General features: G+C 37.3%; 1 protein-coding gene across 2 annotated transcripts; it reads left to right on the forward strand.

Moving 5' to 3' along the window:
* The first annotated feature begins 7,088 nt into the window (after positions 1–7,088).
* On the forward strand, positions 7,089–18,485 carry LOC143031744 (uncharacterized). Of its 2 annotated transcripts, none has more exons than XM_076195973.1 (2): positions 7,089–7,215; positions 15,644–18,485. In XM_076195973.1, the coding sequence occupies exon 2, from the start codon at positions 15,846–15,848 to the stop codon at positions 16,983–16,985; it is 1,140 nt and encodes a 379-aa protein (XP_076052088.1). In that variant the 5' UTR covers positions 7,089–7,215; positions 15,644–15,845; the 3' UTR covers positions 16,986–18,485. The 2 variants fall into 2 exon arrangements, with proteins under 2 accessions (XP_076052088.1, XP_076052089.1); XM_076195974.1 differs by lacking the exon at positions 7,089–7,215 and adding an exon at positions 9,623–9,855.

The following is an 18,485-nucleotide window of genomic DNA, read 5'->3' on the forward strand; positions in this document are numbered from 1 at the left end:
GGTCCCGTCCCTATCCAGATGTGTAGGCGAATATATCAAACACTGTCACCTAGTTCCACTTTAATCACTTATTGTCACTACATAAAAAGTTTTATATCAATAGTAATTTATCACATCTTCCTTATCACTACAGTGCACATTGTAAGTTATCGACCGACCTCCGCTCCTGTGGTGCGTGCTTCGGTTTTTGATCAAAGAACGGCTGACCGAGCACTATCTGACGGGTCCCAGCAATCGTACTTGTACAGTTTTTAGTGGGAGTATTCAGTCTCTTACAATATGCTTTGTTGGTATGTAAAAGTATGTTACATTTCTATTTATATATTATAATATTTCCCGGGGGGGAAGAGCTCGTTATTATGGGGTAGTTCTGTAACGTAATGTGTTGGTGGTTGATTGCACTTATGAGTGTGTGTTCGTGTGTGTGTGTATTGGTTGATTCACGTGATGCCTACCTCGGCGATTTCTTGGCAGGAAATGGTGGCGCCAATAGGTCCAGGGTGTGGTTGGGGTAGTTGAGATGGAGGAGTGTGTGGGTCATATGACTGACTGATACTTACATGTGTATGTGACGTATACACAATTATGTTCCTTTTTACAACAGAATTACAAACAACTTTTTTAACATTGTCCCAGTCAGTGCTATGGTTTGTGTCTCTTACATGGACAAAAACCCCACTAGACATTTGGCCCGTCCTTATACTATATTTATGTTGATTCATCCTTATATGTAATTCTTTACCAGTTTGGCCAATGTAACAGGAGCTACAGTGTTTACAGGAATACTGTAGACGTATCCTACATTATTCCAAGGGGAATTTTTAATGAGGAGTCCTTTGATGGTGCTGTTTTTTACAATAACATTGATACTGTACTCCTAGGATGCGAGGAAGTCTTACAATCTTTTCATGAAAGGAAAGAACTAAAATATTTTTCTTGCAAAAAGTATTATCTTTTTTGGGATGTATTAAAGTAAGACTTCCTAGCCCTATATAGTGATTTATCTATAATATATTTAGGATATTTCAAGCCCGATGCAATGTCATATATTCTTCTTATTTCCTGGTCTAAAAATTCCGGACTGCAAATCCTATAAGTTCTAAATACATGGATGAAAACACAGAAATCTTAGTATTAATGTGATGTGCAGAATAGGAATGAACATATGACAAAACATCGGTTGGCTTCCTGAAAATGTTAAACCTAAAACATCTATCTTTTCTTATAATAAAAACATCCAAAAAGGGCAATTTGTTATCTTGTTCTACCTTCGTTTTAAGATTAATAGAATGCATTAAACCATTTAATTTAACAAGAAAAAAATCCAAATTAAGGTCAGTAGGCCAAATGCACAACATGTCATCGACATATCGATACCAGATGACTTTACGGGTGAGAATACAAGGTAATAATTCCCTTCCAAAGAACTCCATATACAAAATGCTTAAAACTGGGGATAAGGGGTTCCCCATAGCCATACAAAAATTTTTAACATAAAATTCATCAATGAAAACAAATTTAGAGCCAACCACACAAAGTTTAATCAAATTGATATGGTAAGTTGTGCGATTGACATTACATGTAGACATTATTATCAATTTGATTAAAGTTTGTGTGATTGACTAAATTTGTTTTCAATTATGAATATATGCATCATCAGCAAAGAAGTCCATGTAACATTCTTTACCTTCATCCATGTAATTTACAGATATACTAAACATTATTGGAGCCAGTACTAAACCCCGTGGGACTCCACTTATTATTTCTTCCCAAGTAGAGATTTGATCTCTGAGCACCACTCTAATTTTTCTTCCATGCAAGAAATCTTCCATCCGTTTCAATAGTTTTCCTTGTATACCTCCAGTTGTTTCGAGTTTTCTTAATAGTGTTTTGTGTGGTACTTTATCGAACGCCTTTTGTAAATCCAGGAAAGCACAGTCTGCCCATCCGTCCCCTTCTTGCATTATATCTATTAACTTTGAATAGAAACTAATCAAATTTGTGACACGTGACCTTTCCTGTCTAAATCCGAATTGTCTCGGCTTTAGTATATTGTTCTCCAGATGTTTAGTTCATCTTCTTTTGATACCTTTCTCATAAATTTTGCTATTGTACTTGTAAGGGAGACCGGTCTATAATTGGTTGGGTCCTCCTTGTTCCCCCTTTATATATCAACACTATATTGCCATTTTCTCAGTCTTCTGGCACCTTTTCTACTTTGAATGAGCAATATATTATCTTATATATATTGTCCGTTAGTTCATCTATACATTTTTTCAGTGTCCAGTTTGCAATTCCGATTGGGCCGTGTGATTTTCTGACATCGAGGTTCCTTATTTGGTCCCTAACTTCTTTCTGCGTCACAGTCATTTCTCTCATGGGGGCGGGGGGGGGGGGAATCTTTCTCCCTTTCCTTCATCCCAATTGTGTATGTTTTTCTTTAATGAAGACAGAGTTGAAATGTTTGTTCATAATTTCTATATAATTTTTGTATTCCATGTTCCCTTGACGTAGTTTTACGATTTCCTGTTTACTTTTTAGTTTACCATTCACATATTTATAGAACTATTTAGGTTGATCTTTACATTTGTCTATTATGTCCTTTTCATATTTCTTTTTTCTTCCCTGCATATTTTTACATATTCGTTTCTTAGTTTGATATATATTTGTCACTTTCCTTTTTTCCATCTTTTCCAAGCTTTGTCACTTTTATATTTTGCCTCACTTAATTCTTTTGTTGTACCAGCACTTAATGTACACCTTTCCTGTTTTTGTTTCAGTACATATTCGTCCACTCCTTCATTATAGATTTCTTTTAAAATCGCCCATTTCCCATCCATCTGTGATTCTTCATTAAAGAATTTTCCCAACTCGCTTATTGAAAGAATTTTCTGATTCCCAAAAACCCTTTTGTTACATCAGTCTTCCTTTTCTGTGTTTCTCATTTCTTCCCAACTATATTTCTTCCTTTAGTTCAAACTCAAGTAATATGTGAATACTCTTCCCAATTGGTGTCTTGCATTCAGTTTTATCCACAAATTCAGGCTCTGGTGTAAATAACAAATCTAGTCTCGACGCTTCTTCGTTATTTCTATATCTAGTATTTTCTTTTACCCATTGAGTCATTGTATATCCAATGGTCATGTCAAGTAGTATGCTTCCCCAAAGATACTCTCCACCCCTCACTGTCATCTCCTCCTAACACATTTCTTTAGAGTTAAAATCACCCATAATTACTAGATTTCCTCCTTTTTTCAGCGTTTCATTAAATGTATGCCTTGTATCTTCCAACATTTTGGAGTGGTCACTCTTCCCAAGAACGTATTTTCAGGGGCACATAGATCACCACAAATTTTGTACCTTTCATGTCACTATTTTCAACTTTCATCATGATTTTCCACATTATTTTCTCCTTTTGTGATCTTCGTCACATTTAAGCCCTTCTTAGTCAAAAACATGACTCCTCCACCCTGTTTTTCTTCTTTATTTTTCAACCAGTGATTAAACTTTATCCGACACTAGTTGATGGTAGTGGACCTTTTAATTTCGTCTTCACAATTCCCATTATATCTGTTTTTTCTTCCGCCAGATAATACTTTAATTCATCTAACCCTAATATCAGACCATCTATGTTGGTATAAGTTACTTTTATTTATTTTTTCACTTTCCCTCCTTGTTTTCTGTTTCCTACATTTTTTTTTCTTTTGATTTTATAATTTTCTCAGCCTCAAGTCCGGCACCCCTCCCCCCCCCCCAAAAAAAAAGAATAAAAATAAAATAAATAAATGAATAAATAAAAATAAAATAAACAAATAGATAAATGAATAAATATATAAATAATAAAATAAAAATAAAATAAAGTAAATTAAAACAAATAAATGAATAAATAAATCGATACATAAATAAGTAAATAATTCCTTTTTGGCCTCCATTCTTCTGTCTCTCTTTTAAGCTTCATTTACTAGTGTCTTACTTTATTTTTTTCCTCATCGCTCACCGTGTGTGTGTGTGTGTGTGTATACATAAGATTATTATATACATAAATACATACATATATACATATATATATATATATATATATATATATCTTTTTTCAACCACAAATCACTTTTAATTCCATGCCATCGCAGTCGAGACTGAGAGTCGCTCGATGGAGGCATCTCTCTTGATAGCGCATTGGGCTACGTCACTGTAACTTTGTTACGGGTTAGCTGGGTTCGAATCTTCGGCTCGTCCACGTTTCTGGGAACCATTCAGTGTGTATGTAAATATATACATACATACATACATACACACACACACACACACACACACACACACACACACACACACACACACACACACACACACACACACACATATATATATATATATATATATATATATATATATATATGTATATATATGCATGTATGTATGTGTAGTGTAAATGTAGTAAATGTGGCACAGACGGGGACGTGCAGTTGGCACCCCCGGGGTGGTGGGGGCAAAGGGCGCGCGGAGTTGGTGACCCCAGAAGGGGGAAATGCCCGCGCGTTGGTGTAGGTGGCAGTGTATAGCAAGGGCCACGGGTGTGTGGATGTGTGTGAGAGTGGACGAAGGTGGGAGACGTGCAGAGGGGCTCGTGTTAGAAGTTGGTAGGAAATTAGCATAGAGACCGAGCTGTGTGTATCCAAGGAGGATTAAAGACTTATGCAGAAGCAACTACAGAAATGGGATTTCTCCGAAAAACAAGTAAGTAAATCACCTTTCCTAACCACAAGCTATCTAGGCGCCAAGATGACCGCGACAACGAGCTTCAGGGAGTCATTCAAGATGAACAATATCACCCTAAGGCCGTTTGACGGCAATGGAGACGTCGCCGGGTGGCTTAAAAAGGCGGAGTTGGTCGCGAAGCTGACGGGAGTGATGGGCGACGCGAGCTATATTGCCCTTAATTTGGAGAACGACGCGATGGCCATCTACCTGGAAATGACTGATGATCAAGCGGATGCGGGGAAGGTGAAGAAAAGATTAAAGGAGACTTTCGGTGAGAGTCCGTTTGATGCGTTTTCTCATCTGCAAAGAATGCGGTGGGCAGGTGAACAGGTTGATGTGTTCGCCAACGAAATCAGAAGGTTAGCAGGCCTGTCGACGTTCGAGGGCGAAGGCTTGGAGAAACTAGTGAGGATGGTGTTTGTGAATGGTTTTCCAGATTGTATATCTGCTGGACTGCAGGAAATAAGTAATGCGGTGACGGCGAATATGGACGAATTGATAACCCGCGCTAGGCTGCTGATGAAGACAAAGGATGGAGGGCCGTTGGCAGCCACGGCGAGAGAAGGGCCGCTGACGAGGACAAAGGATGGAGGGCCACTGGCAGCCACGGCGAGAGAAGGGGAAACAGGAGAGTCCATGACTAACTGCAGCGGATGGCGGGGGCTCTTTCGGGTCCGTTGTTACGAGTGTCGGCGACTAGGTCACCTCGCGAGGGACTGTAAAGAGGTGGAGCTCGTCTGTTACGCATGCAATCAGCCAGGACATATGGCTCGACACTGCAATCAGGGAAACGGAAGAAGGGCGGCCACTACGCAAGGGGTCGCCGAGGAAATGTAAGGACGCCGTTCAGCCTTATGCCGATCGTGGATGTCTGGCTGAGAGGAAGACACGCGAAGGCGCTGATAGATTCCGGCTCTTCAACCACCATCGTCACGACCGATGTGGTTTAAGAGTTCAGACAGGGAGATATGGCCCTGATGACAGTCGACGGGAGGGAGAAAGGGTACGAAGGTGACCAGGAAATTGTAATGATGGTACAGGGCATTCCGATACGACTAAGAGTGCTCGTCATTAGAACGGTTATAGAGGGAATTGACGTGGTGCTGGCAATAGGTGTAATTGCAGGTCCCTTCACCAAAAACAGTTTTCACTTCACAGGTGCACAACTATGGAACTCACTACCTTTGTCCATTAAGAAGTCAAATAGCAAGGTTACCTTCAAGAAAAAAGTCAAGGGTTACTATATGTCTCAGCTATGGACAGAGAACAGCCTTGATTTTATGTACTACTAGCTTAGTGAAAGATACCTGATTCCATGACTAATACCATCCAAATCTGCGTTCACTCATAACTGTTCTGACCTCCCCCCCTCCTTTTTTTTGTTTTCTTCAGAAGTTTAGTTTAGTATAACAATGATTGATGTTTACAAATTGGTTTCCACCTTTGTTTTGCCAGTCATAATATGGTATATGTCTCAGGTAGGGTCCGAGAACAGTTATGATCTGACCTTTTTCCTCGTTCTCCTTGTTGTTTTACTCATTCGAGTACTGGTCCCCTGTACCCTACCTCTGGTGCTTCAGGTATGTACTACTCCCTAGTGCTCATACTAATTGCCCACTCCGTCTTGAGATTCAGGTTAATTGTTAGATGTAATTAATAGGTGACCCTAGCTGCAGTGTAGCATTCACTATAACTACATGTTGTTACAGATGTAGAATATTGTAGTAGGTTATATCATTATGGTACTACTCTGATATAGTACTCACTCATACATACATGTTGATACAGCTGTAGAATAACGCAGTATATCATTAATGGTACTACTCTGATATAGTACTCACTCGTACTGTTTTGTTACAGTTTAACATTATTTTGTTGTTCCTTTGATTAATGCAATAATCCTTTTTGTGATGGTGCTCAAATTTTTGGTCTCAATATTGCTGTGTACAAACATTTTAGTAATATTAGCAAAACTATAACGATGTTTATGTGTCATATGTGTGCTGACTGGTATTACTCATGATTGTCTCTGGTCCCCTTAACCCCCTACGTATGTCTGTGTGACTTAGTGTAGAATAACAATCTCTGATGAGGACCACAATGGAAATAAGCGTGCATGCTTTTTGTGTTATCCTCGGCAATTTGCATTTATTATTCCGAACTATGTGTTCTTGTCATTATTTGCACTTCATGTACATTGATTCATTGCCAAATGAAGTCTATCTATCTATCTTTGGCGTGTGGTGAATGAAGAAGATGAGGAAGAGTCACGACGTAGCAGTGAATAAAGGGACGGTGTCGCACACATATAAAACCTACATCTTCGCCCTATGTTTGTTTACATGTGACAGCATAACCCGTCGAGACTTGAGCTATCACCTTCTCAGCTGTTTGAAGATTCTGTTTACGTGGTTGTGCTTTGCACAGGCCAAATAAGTGTGCCTTCTTCTTGAATTTGTAAGTGCAGTTATTTAAGGGTAAGGTAGCTTAGTACCATAGTGTGCTCACATTTGTTACACTTCAATTCCCGTTTGGCATTGTATTTGGGATTCTGAACAGACAGTGGTAAACGTGTGGGTATTAACAAGATGTTTGCCAGTTTCACAGCAGTAATTACCCATATAGCTGACTAGCCCTTATCACTCTGAGTGTATTGTATTTCAGATATCAGTAGCTGTTGGGAAAAAAAAAAAAGGGGCAAACATTTTTGTATTTATCGAGCGATTAGGTCAGGTATTCTGAACTCCATATGTAAATATTGTTAATTAATAGTAATGTTGTTATAGATTTTTAGTCAATTGAAATTGGCAAAAAATTTTGTATATTAAGATTTTTCACTGGTCTCATAGTTGCAATTTTTACCTATCATTGGCTACCTCATATAATTTTGAGTCCTATATAAAGGTAAGGGCACAAAATTTTCATTTTTTTTTAAACTCTTAAATTATTGTTGCATATGAAAGGCAATTTTATTAGAAACAAAATGCTTTTTAAATTTTTGAAATAGCATGAAAAATAAGTGAGATACGATTTTTTGAATTATTTTTTTAGCCCACATTTTTGGCTGGACTTCACCATAGCAAAATGTTAGAATTAAGGGTGGTCATTTGTAAAGATTTCGGTAAAGAAATACACATTAACTCTAGGTCCAATTTTATTAAAATTCGGAATACTTGGATTTTAAGGATCAACAAATCACATGAGTATGTCAAAAACAATGCAAGACATCTCCATCATACCATATTTGCCTTTTCATGGCAACCATGAAGTTGTCAATTTTCAGATTATCATAAATAAAATCCAAACCCCTGGCCCAACTGACATGCAACTTGGCATTTCTAGGTTCTATGGGTCAATAAAACACCTGAGCATGTCAGTAACATTGCAGGACCTTCTTCTGATACACATTCTTACTAACACCTATCACGTTGCCATGGTAACTGTTGTCAATTTAGAAATAATCAATAAAATCTAAACCCAAACCCCTGGCCCAACTGACATGCAACTTGGCATGTAGAGGTTTTATGGGTCCAAAAATATCCTGAGCATGTCAAAAACAATGCAGGACTTTCCTCTTACACCATTCTTACTGACATCTATCACGTTGCCATGGCAACAATATGTCAAATAGGCATCTAAGCTTCAAGAAACTTAGATTGCACAACTGCGCTATTACCAACGATTTCAAAGTTGTTTATATCCGGTAGAATAGAGGCTAATAAACAACATTATTACATTAAATATTATATGATTTAGTTTCTTGCCTTTACACCTTTACTCGGAAAACTAATTTGCCAAGGCTAATATAAAAAATTGCGTTGAAATCGGCAAGAATTAGTAAAGTTTTGAAGAACTGGGCATAAACTTGTTTAACAACAAGATAATTTTGATACCCAGCGAATGTGCTGAACACGCCAAGCATTCAAACTAAGCAAAAAAAAAAAAAAAAAAAAAATCCAACGGGGCACAAAAGATGGCGATAGGGTGCCGCGCATGGTTTCCCGCATGACTATATGCCTACATGTGATGCCCCTGAGCTCAAACATCAAGTGATTAACGATCTTAAGCTTCTCATTTCCGGGAGAAAATAGGTTGATAAACATGTTTATCTAAATTAACATAATGTGTATTAGTGCCTTACCTTAATATTCTTACTTGGAAAACTATGTTGCCGAGTTTGATAACCAAATTTCCGTTTAAATCGCTGAAAAATTGTTACTATTTCAAGAATTGGGCATACACTTGCAAAACAACAAGGTGATTTGAATATCTTACGCATACACTGAACGCGGCAAGCATTCAAACAAACCTAAACAAAAGCTAGTGGGCCGCAAAAAATGGCGATGTAAAGTACATGGTCGACAGTGGCGCCGCGCGTGGATTCGCGCGTACCTATATATTATATATAAATACCACAATTTAATGCCAGTAGCGATTAGAAATGTAAACTGAGACTGGCAATCATTTTTATATTTATCAACATGTGTATAGTGTTTGCTTACATAGTTATTACATTCTTATTAGGGGATGGAGCTCCATCTTGTCTTACTCTGTCTGAAAATAATTGATGAATTTCACTCTGAATTTAGCATGCATTGATTATAATATCCTTGCAATTAAAATCTTTATATACACTAGAAGTCCATGTCATATTATTGCATTATACTATGAGTAGTTATACTGGTTTATTTTTAGAAGTGCACATCAAAATGACATAGCAATAGAAAATTAAAAATAAATCTTGTAAATTATAATCTATCAACATAATACATAATTTTCTTGGTGAATATAAATAACAAAAAACCTTGCTAAAAGCAAATACACTACTGAATGGAGCTGTGACAATAGGTTTGAGATGCTTTGTTGTCATCTGCCCAGTCCCGTCAATGTCAGTTTGATGATGGTGATGACTACATTATGTACTGGGTGTTCTTCCACTCCAAGTGACATCATATTTTTGAAACCATTCTATGGAGCTGAGCTTCATGCTTTTCTTGAAGCTGTGAAGCTCCTCAACACCCTACGGTCTCATTGGATGTTAAAACCGGCTGTCAACATCCCTCATGATGACAACCCTGATGACCTCTAGCATTACAGGTACCATATTACTAAATGCAGGTTAGGTTAGATGAAGTTATCATACTTTAATTTCTTTTACTGCCTCATCTATCAAAATAAGGATAGTGTCTCAAGTACTCGTCACAGCTCCATTCAATAGTGTACCATTTTTGGCATCTTTTTCTGTTATCGATTTCTGCCCAGAGAAACATATATTATGTCGATGTATCATAGTTTACAAACCTGATATTTGACTTTCTATTGCTATATTGTTGAGGTGTGGATGCGTTGAAAATTTCCATTATACGTTCCCTATTGTAATCTTAGATACTGGATTCAGGTAATTTGACCTATTGACCGCTGTGAGTGACATAGTCATAAATATGCTGCCATATTGGAGGACAAACAATGAGCAAGAAAGATCTCTTGATGCTGATAATTTTCTGTTTTTCATACGTAAGAGGCCATCACAAAGATAGAGAACAAGGTTGGGGATCAAATGAATTGGCACTGTACTCAATGTAAAATAGGATATGGGAATATACATCAAGCAGTTAAGACCCTAGTAGTGAAGCAAGTTAAACTACTTGAGAGACAAGCTAGGTTTGAACAAGAAGTAAAGGAACAACTTGAAGGTATTACTGAAATAATTAACACTAAAGTTAATAAAAATAATGTACAGTGTATTAATAAGAAAATACTGGAACATGCTGTCCCTGAAATAACAAAAAAGGTGTTGCCAAACTTTCAGAATCAAGGTTAGCCAAAAAAATTATAAAAAAAGAAAGAAAGAAAATGGAGGAAGTGGACAAAAGATTACATGATAAGTAATTGATGATTAAAAGAAATGAGGAACTGGAACAAAAAAGTAGGCAGTGCAATCCATGCAGGTAGTGGACAAAATCAAGAAGTATCTGTAAGCCATAGTGTACAAGAATCAATCAAGATATTCAGGGATTAGGAATCCAGGAAATGCAATCCTATAATGTATGGTGTGCCAGAAAGTAGAGATGACGATGGTAAAAATGGATCTGAGGAAGACAGGAAATTTATAGTGGAAATGTGTTGCATTGGTATATGGATGAGCATCAGTAATAACAATATTCTAACAGCATTCCACTTGGGAAAGAAGAGTGGAAATGAAACTGCAGCCTAGATAAAATCATGTCCATTACTTGTTGGTTTTGAAAGTCTAAGAACAAAGATCGAGGTACAAAGAAATTTGAAAATGGCTACAGAAATGGAAGAATACAGTAAAATATATAAGCAACAAGACTTGTCTCCTGGTCAGAGAGCTGAACTAAAGGATCTGGTAGAGCAGGACAAAGGGCGGGAAGTTAATGATGCATCAGGAAATATTTTGTGCAGAGTACAAGGGCCTCCAGGATACATGTGGATAAAAAAACAAAAACAGGAAGCACCAAACCTAACAACAAAATCATCACAAACCACAAACAGACTCAAAATAGCTCCAACCAAATCTACGGCAACACTTCTCACCAACTGGACAAAAGAACACAAATACATACCTCATCTCTACATCAACAACACTCTAATACCACACACAAACACACCGAAAATTCTTGGTGTAACATACGATACATCCATGTCTTTCAAACAACACCTCACAAACATAAAAAACAAATGCACACCTAGACTTAACGCACTTAAGTCAATCACAGGAACAACATTTGGACAAAACAAAGAAACTAATATAACAATATACAAACAATGCATACGCTCAGTGATGAATTATGCGAGTCCTGCATGGGCTCCTAATCTCAGTGAGACACACCACAACACCCTTCAAATCATACAAAACAAAGCCCTAAAAACAATTACAGGCTGCACAATTACATCACCTACAGACCATTTACACCATGAAACAAAAGTCCTCAAAGTCAAGGACCACCTCGACATGAGAGGCACACAAACACTTGCTGCAGCCACCACAAACACATCACACCCGCTACACTACATAGCAGAACACCCACACACACCAAGAAACATTAAAACTACACCCAAAGACCTTTATTACGCACAGATACTCTCTTCTCTTCCTCCACAACCACCAAATACCAGCCTCCGGAAACATATTCATAATCATATCACTCACCGCTCCATTAACACACTGAAAAACAACACACTGCTGCATGCCAGACCCCCTGATATCCACCCTTCTGAATCCTCTCTCCCACGAAAGGACAGAGTCCACTTGGCCAGACTGCGATGCGGTCACCACCCAGCACTTCTAAGCTACCAGAAGAGGCTGGACGACCGTGTTGTGAACAGCTGCCCACCATACCATACAACACATAATGGAAGACTGCATTATACACAATCATGCACGCAAACAACACAACATACACTCTATAAAGGATTTGTGGGAAAACCCAGTTTCGGCTGTGGCCTTCCTTGGGGAGACGGGACTGCTCGGACAGACAGTCTAGGGAACGACAACAACAACAACAACAAAATCATCAAGCATCAGACTTAGGATAACTAATACACAGAAATTTTTATTCTGGTATACAAATGCAGAATCATTGATAAACAAAATGGAGAAACTAAGTTAAGAAAAACAAGAAAAAAAACAACAGATATAATAGCAATAGTGGAAGTGAAACTTAAGATTACAAGATCTAAATTGACTAAAGCTAAAATTCAAATGAATTGCTAAAGCAAGACCTTACACAGGGAATGAGTAAAGGGGTTATTATGTATGTAAAATATTATATCTATGCAAAAGACTGATACAATACAATTCCATGAATCACTATGGGCCAGTACACAGTTTAGAGATGGCGATAACCTTTTGATCGATGTAATATACAAGAGTCCTGCAATTACCAATGAAGGTGAAGAAAGTCTGATGCAAATGTTAATAGGACTAGCAAATACTGAGTATTCTTACATTCTTCCAATAGGGGACTTTAGTTATCTAAGGATTAACTGGGAAGATTGGACCACACCAAGGGGAGAACACACTAGTGAATTTCGTTTTGTGAAGGCCTTATGGGATGCATATTTATATCAACATGTCAAAAAAGCTACAAGGAGCAGAAGAACAAATATACCAAGCTTGCTAGATCTTGTAATTACAAATAAAAAAATATGGTAGATGGTGTTGAGATTACAGCACCACTAGGCAAGAGCGACCATAATGTGCTAGAGATTACCTACAACTGCTAAACTAAATGATATCAAAATATTTGTACAACATACCTACATGACAAAGATGACTGCTCTGCCATGAAGACTTATCTGTCAGAAGAATGGGTACACCAGATTAGGGAAGCGGATGGCTTAGAACATCAGTGGCTGCTGTTCAAGGAGAAAATCAAAGAAACAGTGACAAGGGACACACCAACTAAAGTATTCTCTGAACTTTCAGGAATGAAAGACAAATCTAATTTAGACATAATATAGAAGATATAAGAAACACAGATGTTGGCAAAGATACATGGAAATTAGATATCATAACAAATATAAGGAATACATGAAGCAGCAAAATAAAGTTAAGAAATTGCTATGTAATAATTGCAGATAGAAAATTGTGTAGCACAAGAAGCAAAAAAGGATCTTAAGAAATTTTGGAAGTATGTCAAGAGTAAGCTGAAGACTACAACTAACATTCCTGATCTTGAAGATGAAATTGAAAGGAGTAAGAACCTGTACACAACTGATATAGAGAAAGAACAAATGTTACCCATTTTTTTTTTTTTCTTTTTTTAAGTCTTTACTAGGGAAAGTGATACTGATTATATGACAATTCTATGACACTTTTCTTCCATGATGTTTTTGTCAAATGTCTCATTTTTGAGTTACACATTCCCACCCTACAATTATACCAGCAAAGTATTCAATTTTTCTAAATAGAAAGAGTGTTTTATACTGTTGTGGAAGATTCCACAACTCTGGTTCTATGGAATTTCTGTTAGAAATGCCTCATTTTCAAGGTATACCACTCCCTCTCCCTTCACAATTTTGGGAGCGAGAGACTAGGAGCTGGGAATCAGGGGTTTTGGGTGGGGAAGTAAAAGATGAGTGGGTAATTCTAATCTAACAAACTAAACCAAACTTAATGTAGCCCACCCAATCCCAAACATGCATAACCTAGCATTATAGCCTCTTGTATTCAAACTAAAGGCAGGAGTCACTGCCCCACAGGATAAATGTTGATTGGCAGAGAGCCCTGTGATACTCATGGTTACATATGATTGGCTAGAAAGAAAATAGGCATAATTCAAGAATGCGTCATGTACTACAAAAATGCCATAGAAGAGTGTCCTAGAGTAGTCCAAAATGCTGGATAGTCATGGTTTTACTATTGAATTTGCTGAGGGTGTAATGCTGGATATTTTTTATGCATTCATCAACTAAGTTACTTGAAAACTACAAGATTTACTGGATTTTAAGGAAAAAATCAAGACTCCAGAGTCAATATAAAAAAATCTAAGATATAGGAAAAAAAAATTCAAGCAGTGGCAACATTGGCCGAGAAACAGACAGGAATGAGCTAAACACAAGTCACAAGAAGGTGCTCCCCATGATTCATGGCTAGCTAGGTAGAAAGGAGCCGTCACGTTGGGCATGCAAATCAATAAACGTCACTCATTAAGTGAAATGTCACTCATTAAGCAAGTCAAAATTTTCTTAAAATTTTACTTGTTATGTGAGGTGCTTGTTAAGCAAGGTTTGGCTGTACCTGCAAGTGATTTAAGCGTGTTGAGTCTAGGTGTGCATTTTGTTTATGTTTGTGATGTGTTGCTTGAATGACATGAATGTATCAGATGTTAAGTCCAAGAATCTTGGGTGCATTTTTGTGTGGTATAAGAGTGATGTTGATAAAGAGGTGTGGTATGTATTTGTGTTCTGCTATCCAGTTGGTGGGAAGTATGGCTGTGGATTTGGTTGAGGTTATTTTGAGTGTATTTGTGATGAGACAGGTGTTGAATGTGTAGGTATGTCAATTGTATTTCTTTGGCTATGTGTGTTATGGTGTAATGTAATTATCTGTGCAGGAAAAGATTTGTATATGAGGTGTGGTATGTGGGTATATCATGCATAGGTTAAAGGTAGGGGAGAGGACTGGGCCCTAAAGCACTCTGTTCCTAAACTTTCTAATGTGTGATGATTTGTATGTGACACATTGGCATTTCTATTTACCAAATAATATGTCATGATGGTTGAAATTGTTTTAGTAGGTATATCTGATTTTTTTCTATTAGACAAACAGGTATTTTACTAAATGGGATAAGAGAAAAATATAGAAAACACCTCTACAATTTCTTAGCTCAACCATGTTTATTATGGTGTACTTAATAACACAGGTACACTATTTACCAGTGTATCCAAAGGGATGTGACTTGCATCACTTATATGAGTCAGATGAGTGACATGAACTGAATAAGCCTTCCTAGAGTAGGTCATATTTAGATTCAGTTCTTATGAGCCCAAACATGAAATGTTATAGTTATATCAAAATATGACTGCTGTGGCAGCTGTTAGGTCATTCTCCATTTCCAAATCTCGTGACTTGAGGAAAAACCTAGAACAAAATTTGAGTCATTCGAGTCATAGTGGGGTGAGTATGCATGTAGGCTTTGGATGATTTTTAGCTTATTTTTAATGAAAAAGTAGAATGCAATATTTCATAGCACATTTGTTTGTGTTTCTATCTATTCTATCTTAGGTGATGGCAACTACAAGGCCTTTGTTTAGGTACAAAGGGACTTGAGTATGAAATTCTATGTGTATGAAATATCCACCACCCTATTACAGTGTATCATTATTATTATTATCATTTTTTTTTTTTTTTTTCCAGGATGAGGGTACCTATCACCATTTCTTTGGAAGAGCTATCCGTAGATTCCATACATGTAATATGATGATAAGGACCCAGTGTTACATCTGCAAAACAGCTATATTACAAATCATCTTAGATATCGTTTGATGAACCATACTAAAGAGAAGCCTTTCCAAAGTGACCTGTGGGATTCTGCTTTCACAGAAAAGGGTGATCTCAAATGGAACAAAAGTCATCTCAAAGGTCATGTGATGACCCACACAGGAGAAAGCCCTTCCAGTGTGACCTGTGTGATTCTGCTTTCTCAAAAAAGGATGGTCTCACAAAGCATATGAGGACCCACACAGGAGAGAAGCCTTTCCAGTGTGACCTGTGTGATTCTGCTTTTTCACAAAAGGGTTATTTCACATCGCATAAGAGGACCCACACAGGAAAGAAGCGTTTCCATTGTGACCTGTGTGATTCTGCTTTTTCACTACAGGGTCCTCTCACATTGCATATGAGTACCCACACAGGAGAGAAGCCTTTCCGGTGTGACCTGTGTGATTCTGCTTTTTCACAAAAGGGTCATCTCAGAGAGCATATGAGGACCCACACAGGCAAGAAGCCTTTCAAGTGTGACTTCTGCAATTCTGCTTTTTCAGTAAAGAGTAATCTCACAAAGCATATGAGGACCCACACAGGAGAGAAGCCTTTCCAATGTGACCTGTGTGATTCTGCTTTTTCACAAAAGGGTCATCTCAGAGAGCATATGAGGACCCACACAGGTGAGAAGCCTTTCCAGTGTGACCTCTGCAATTCTGCTTTTTCAGTAAAGAGTAATCTTACAAAGCATATGAGGACCCACACAGGAGAGAAGCCTTTCCAGTGTGACCTTTGTGATTCTGCTTTCTCACTAAAGGTTTCCCTCACACAGCATATGAGCACCCACACAGGAGAGAAGCCTTTCCAGTGTGCTCTGTGTGATTCTGCTTTCTCAGTAAAGGGTTATTTCACAAGACATATGAGGACCCACACTGGAGAGAAGCCTTTCCAGTGTGCTCTGTGTGATTCTGCTTTCTCGCAAAAGGTTTCCCTCACACAGCATATGAGGACCCACACAGGAGAGAAGCCTTTCCATTGTGACCAGTGCGATTCTGCTTTTTCATTAAAGCATTCTCTCACACAGCATATGAGGACCCACACAGGAGAGAAGCCTTTCCAGTGTGACCAGTGCAATTCTGCTTTTTCACTAAAGCATTCTCTCACACAGCATATGAGGACCCACACAGGAGAGAAGCCTTTCCAGTGTGACCTGTGTGGTTCAGCTTTCTCACAAAAGAGGTCTCTCAAATGTCACATGGTGACTCACACTTGTTAAAAATTCTAGATCTGTGCAATGAATGATGTACCCTAAAAGCTGTGTGCCTGTAGGCATGCACACATGCTTTACAACAAATGCACAAAGGGGAAAAAAAACATGTGCACACAAGGTATTCAAGATGAAATTGATTTTTTTTTTTTTCAATTAAATAATTTGATTGTGTGATTTTATAATTCAAAACGAGAAAATTGTGATTTTGAGAATCTGTCAATTACCTTTAAAATAAGTGTGCAATTTCTTAATTTCATGTGTAGTTTTGAGATTGTGCTGTGATGGTTATTCATCACCAGTACTTGCTCAGTTGAGTGAATTAAATCAAGAAGCATGTATCAGTTTCACCGTCCAAATATAATAGTCCTGGTGGCCTGATAATTGTGAATACTTGATACGATTCCAGTTTTTTTTCATGTATCAAATTGTATTAGGAAAAGAAAAAGAAATCAGTAGATTTTCCTACAAAGACCTACTCTTCAAGAATAACAACATAACCAAAGAGAATACTGTTGAAAAAATAGGTAGCTGAGCTTTGGTAAATAGTGCACACAGACATGGTCAGTAATCTGTAACCATTTGAAATTTGACAGTATAAAAACATTCTTTAAGTAAAAAAAAATTGCTAAGAAGTGCTGCACCATGTCAGATTGAAAGGAAGCAAAGGGTGTGAAGTGGAAATGATGAATGAAAACTGCTGCTGCACCCATTTGCAGGAGAGATTCCCAGAGGATGAGGTATAAGAATGGTCAGTGTTTGATGTTTCCTCTCTTTCACATTGTGATTTCTCACTTGGTAGTGAACATATCCATGTCCCTTTTCTTCATAATACAGAAATAATTAGGTTCATGATTTCAAACTTTCTTTACAAGAAAACATTAAATCCAAAATTATATATATTACACAAATATTGGTATTTGCTCTTAAGAATGAATAGTTATGTGACTTGTCAAAGTTGATGAATATTGGAGGAACCTTCCTTGCATCTAGTGCAGACTGTGAGTGATGTTTTAGTCTAATGAATCAAATAAAAACAAACTTAAAAACCGTTTAGGGAAATGCCATTTGGATATGCTTATAAAAGTGAAAAGCTACCAAATATATAGAAATTCAATAAATTTAGATGATATGTATAAGGAGTGGGGAAATGTGAAAGACAGAAGAGAGAAGAAATAGATAGAAGCTATAAATAAACAAGCTGAGAATTAGTAATGGATGTATTTTGTGTTTTTGTAGCTATTTGCAAAATTATAAAGTTTAAATAAAGGTAACCAGTCATCAGTGTTATTATTTTTTATTTTTTTTACTTCATTTTGTACTAGTCAGATAAATATAAAATGCATATTAAATATTTTTGTCAGTTCTGTCATTGTTGTCACAAAGAACTCTTGAAATAAAAAATATAGAATTAAAATATATGCCTCATGATTTGTTTTGTTTAAGGAAAGCCAAATTTAAAAGGTAATTGGAGAGGACATACCTCTACTAACATCAGGGTCACAAAAT

This window comes from Oratosquilla oratoria, chromosome 12, assembly GCF_046742065.1.
Source record: "Oratosquilla oratoria isolate Oo_2021 chromosome 12, ASM4674206v1, whole genome shotgun sequence".
NCBI lineage: Eukaryota > Metazoa > Arthropoda > Malacostraca > Stomatopoda > Squillidae > Oratosquilla > Oratosquilla oratoria.

What these genes read in the sequence shown, in the direction of transcription:
- LOC143031744 (XM_076195973.1), top strand. Translation starts at nt 15,846, where the DNA reads ATGGAACAAAAGTCATCTCAAAGGTCATGTGATGACCCACACAGGAGA.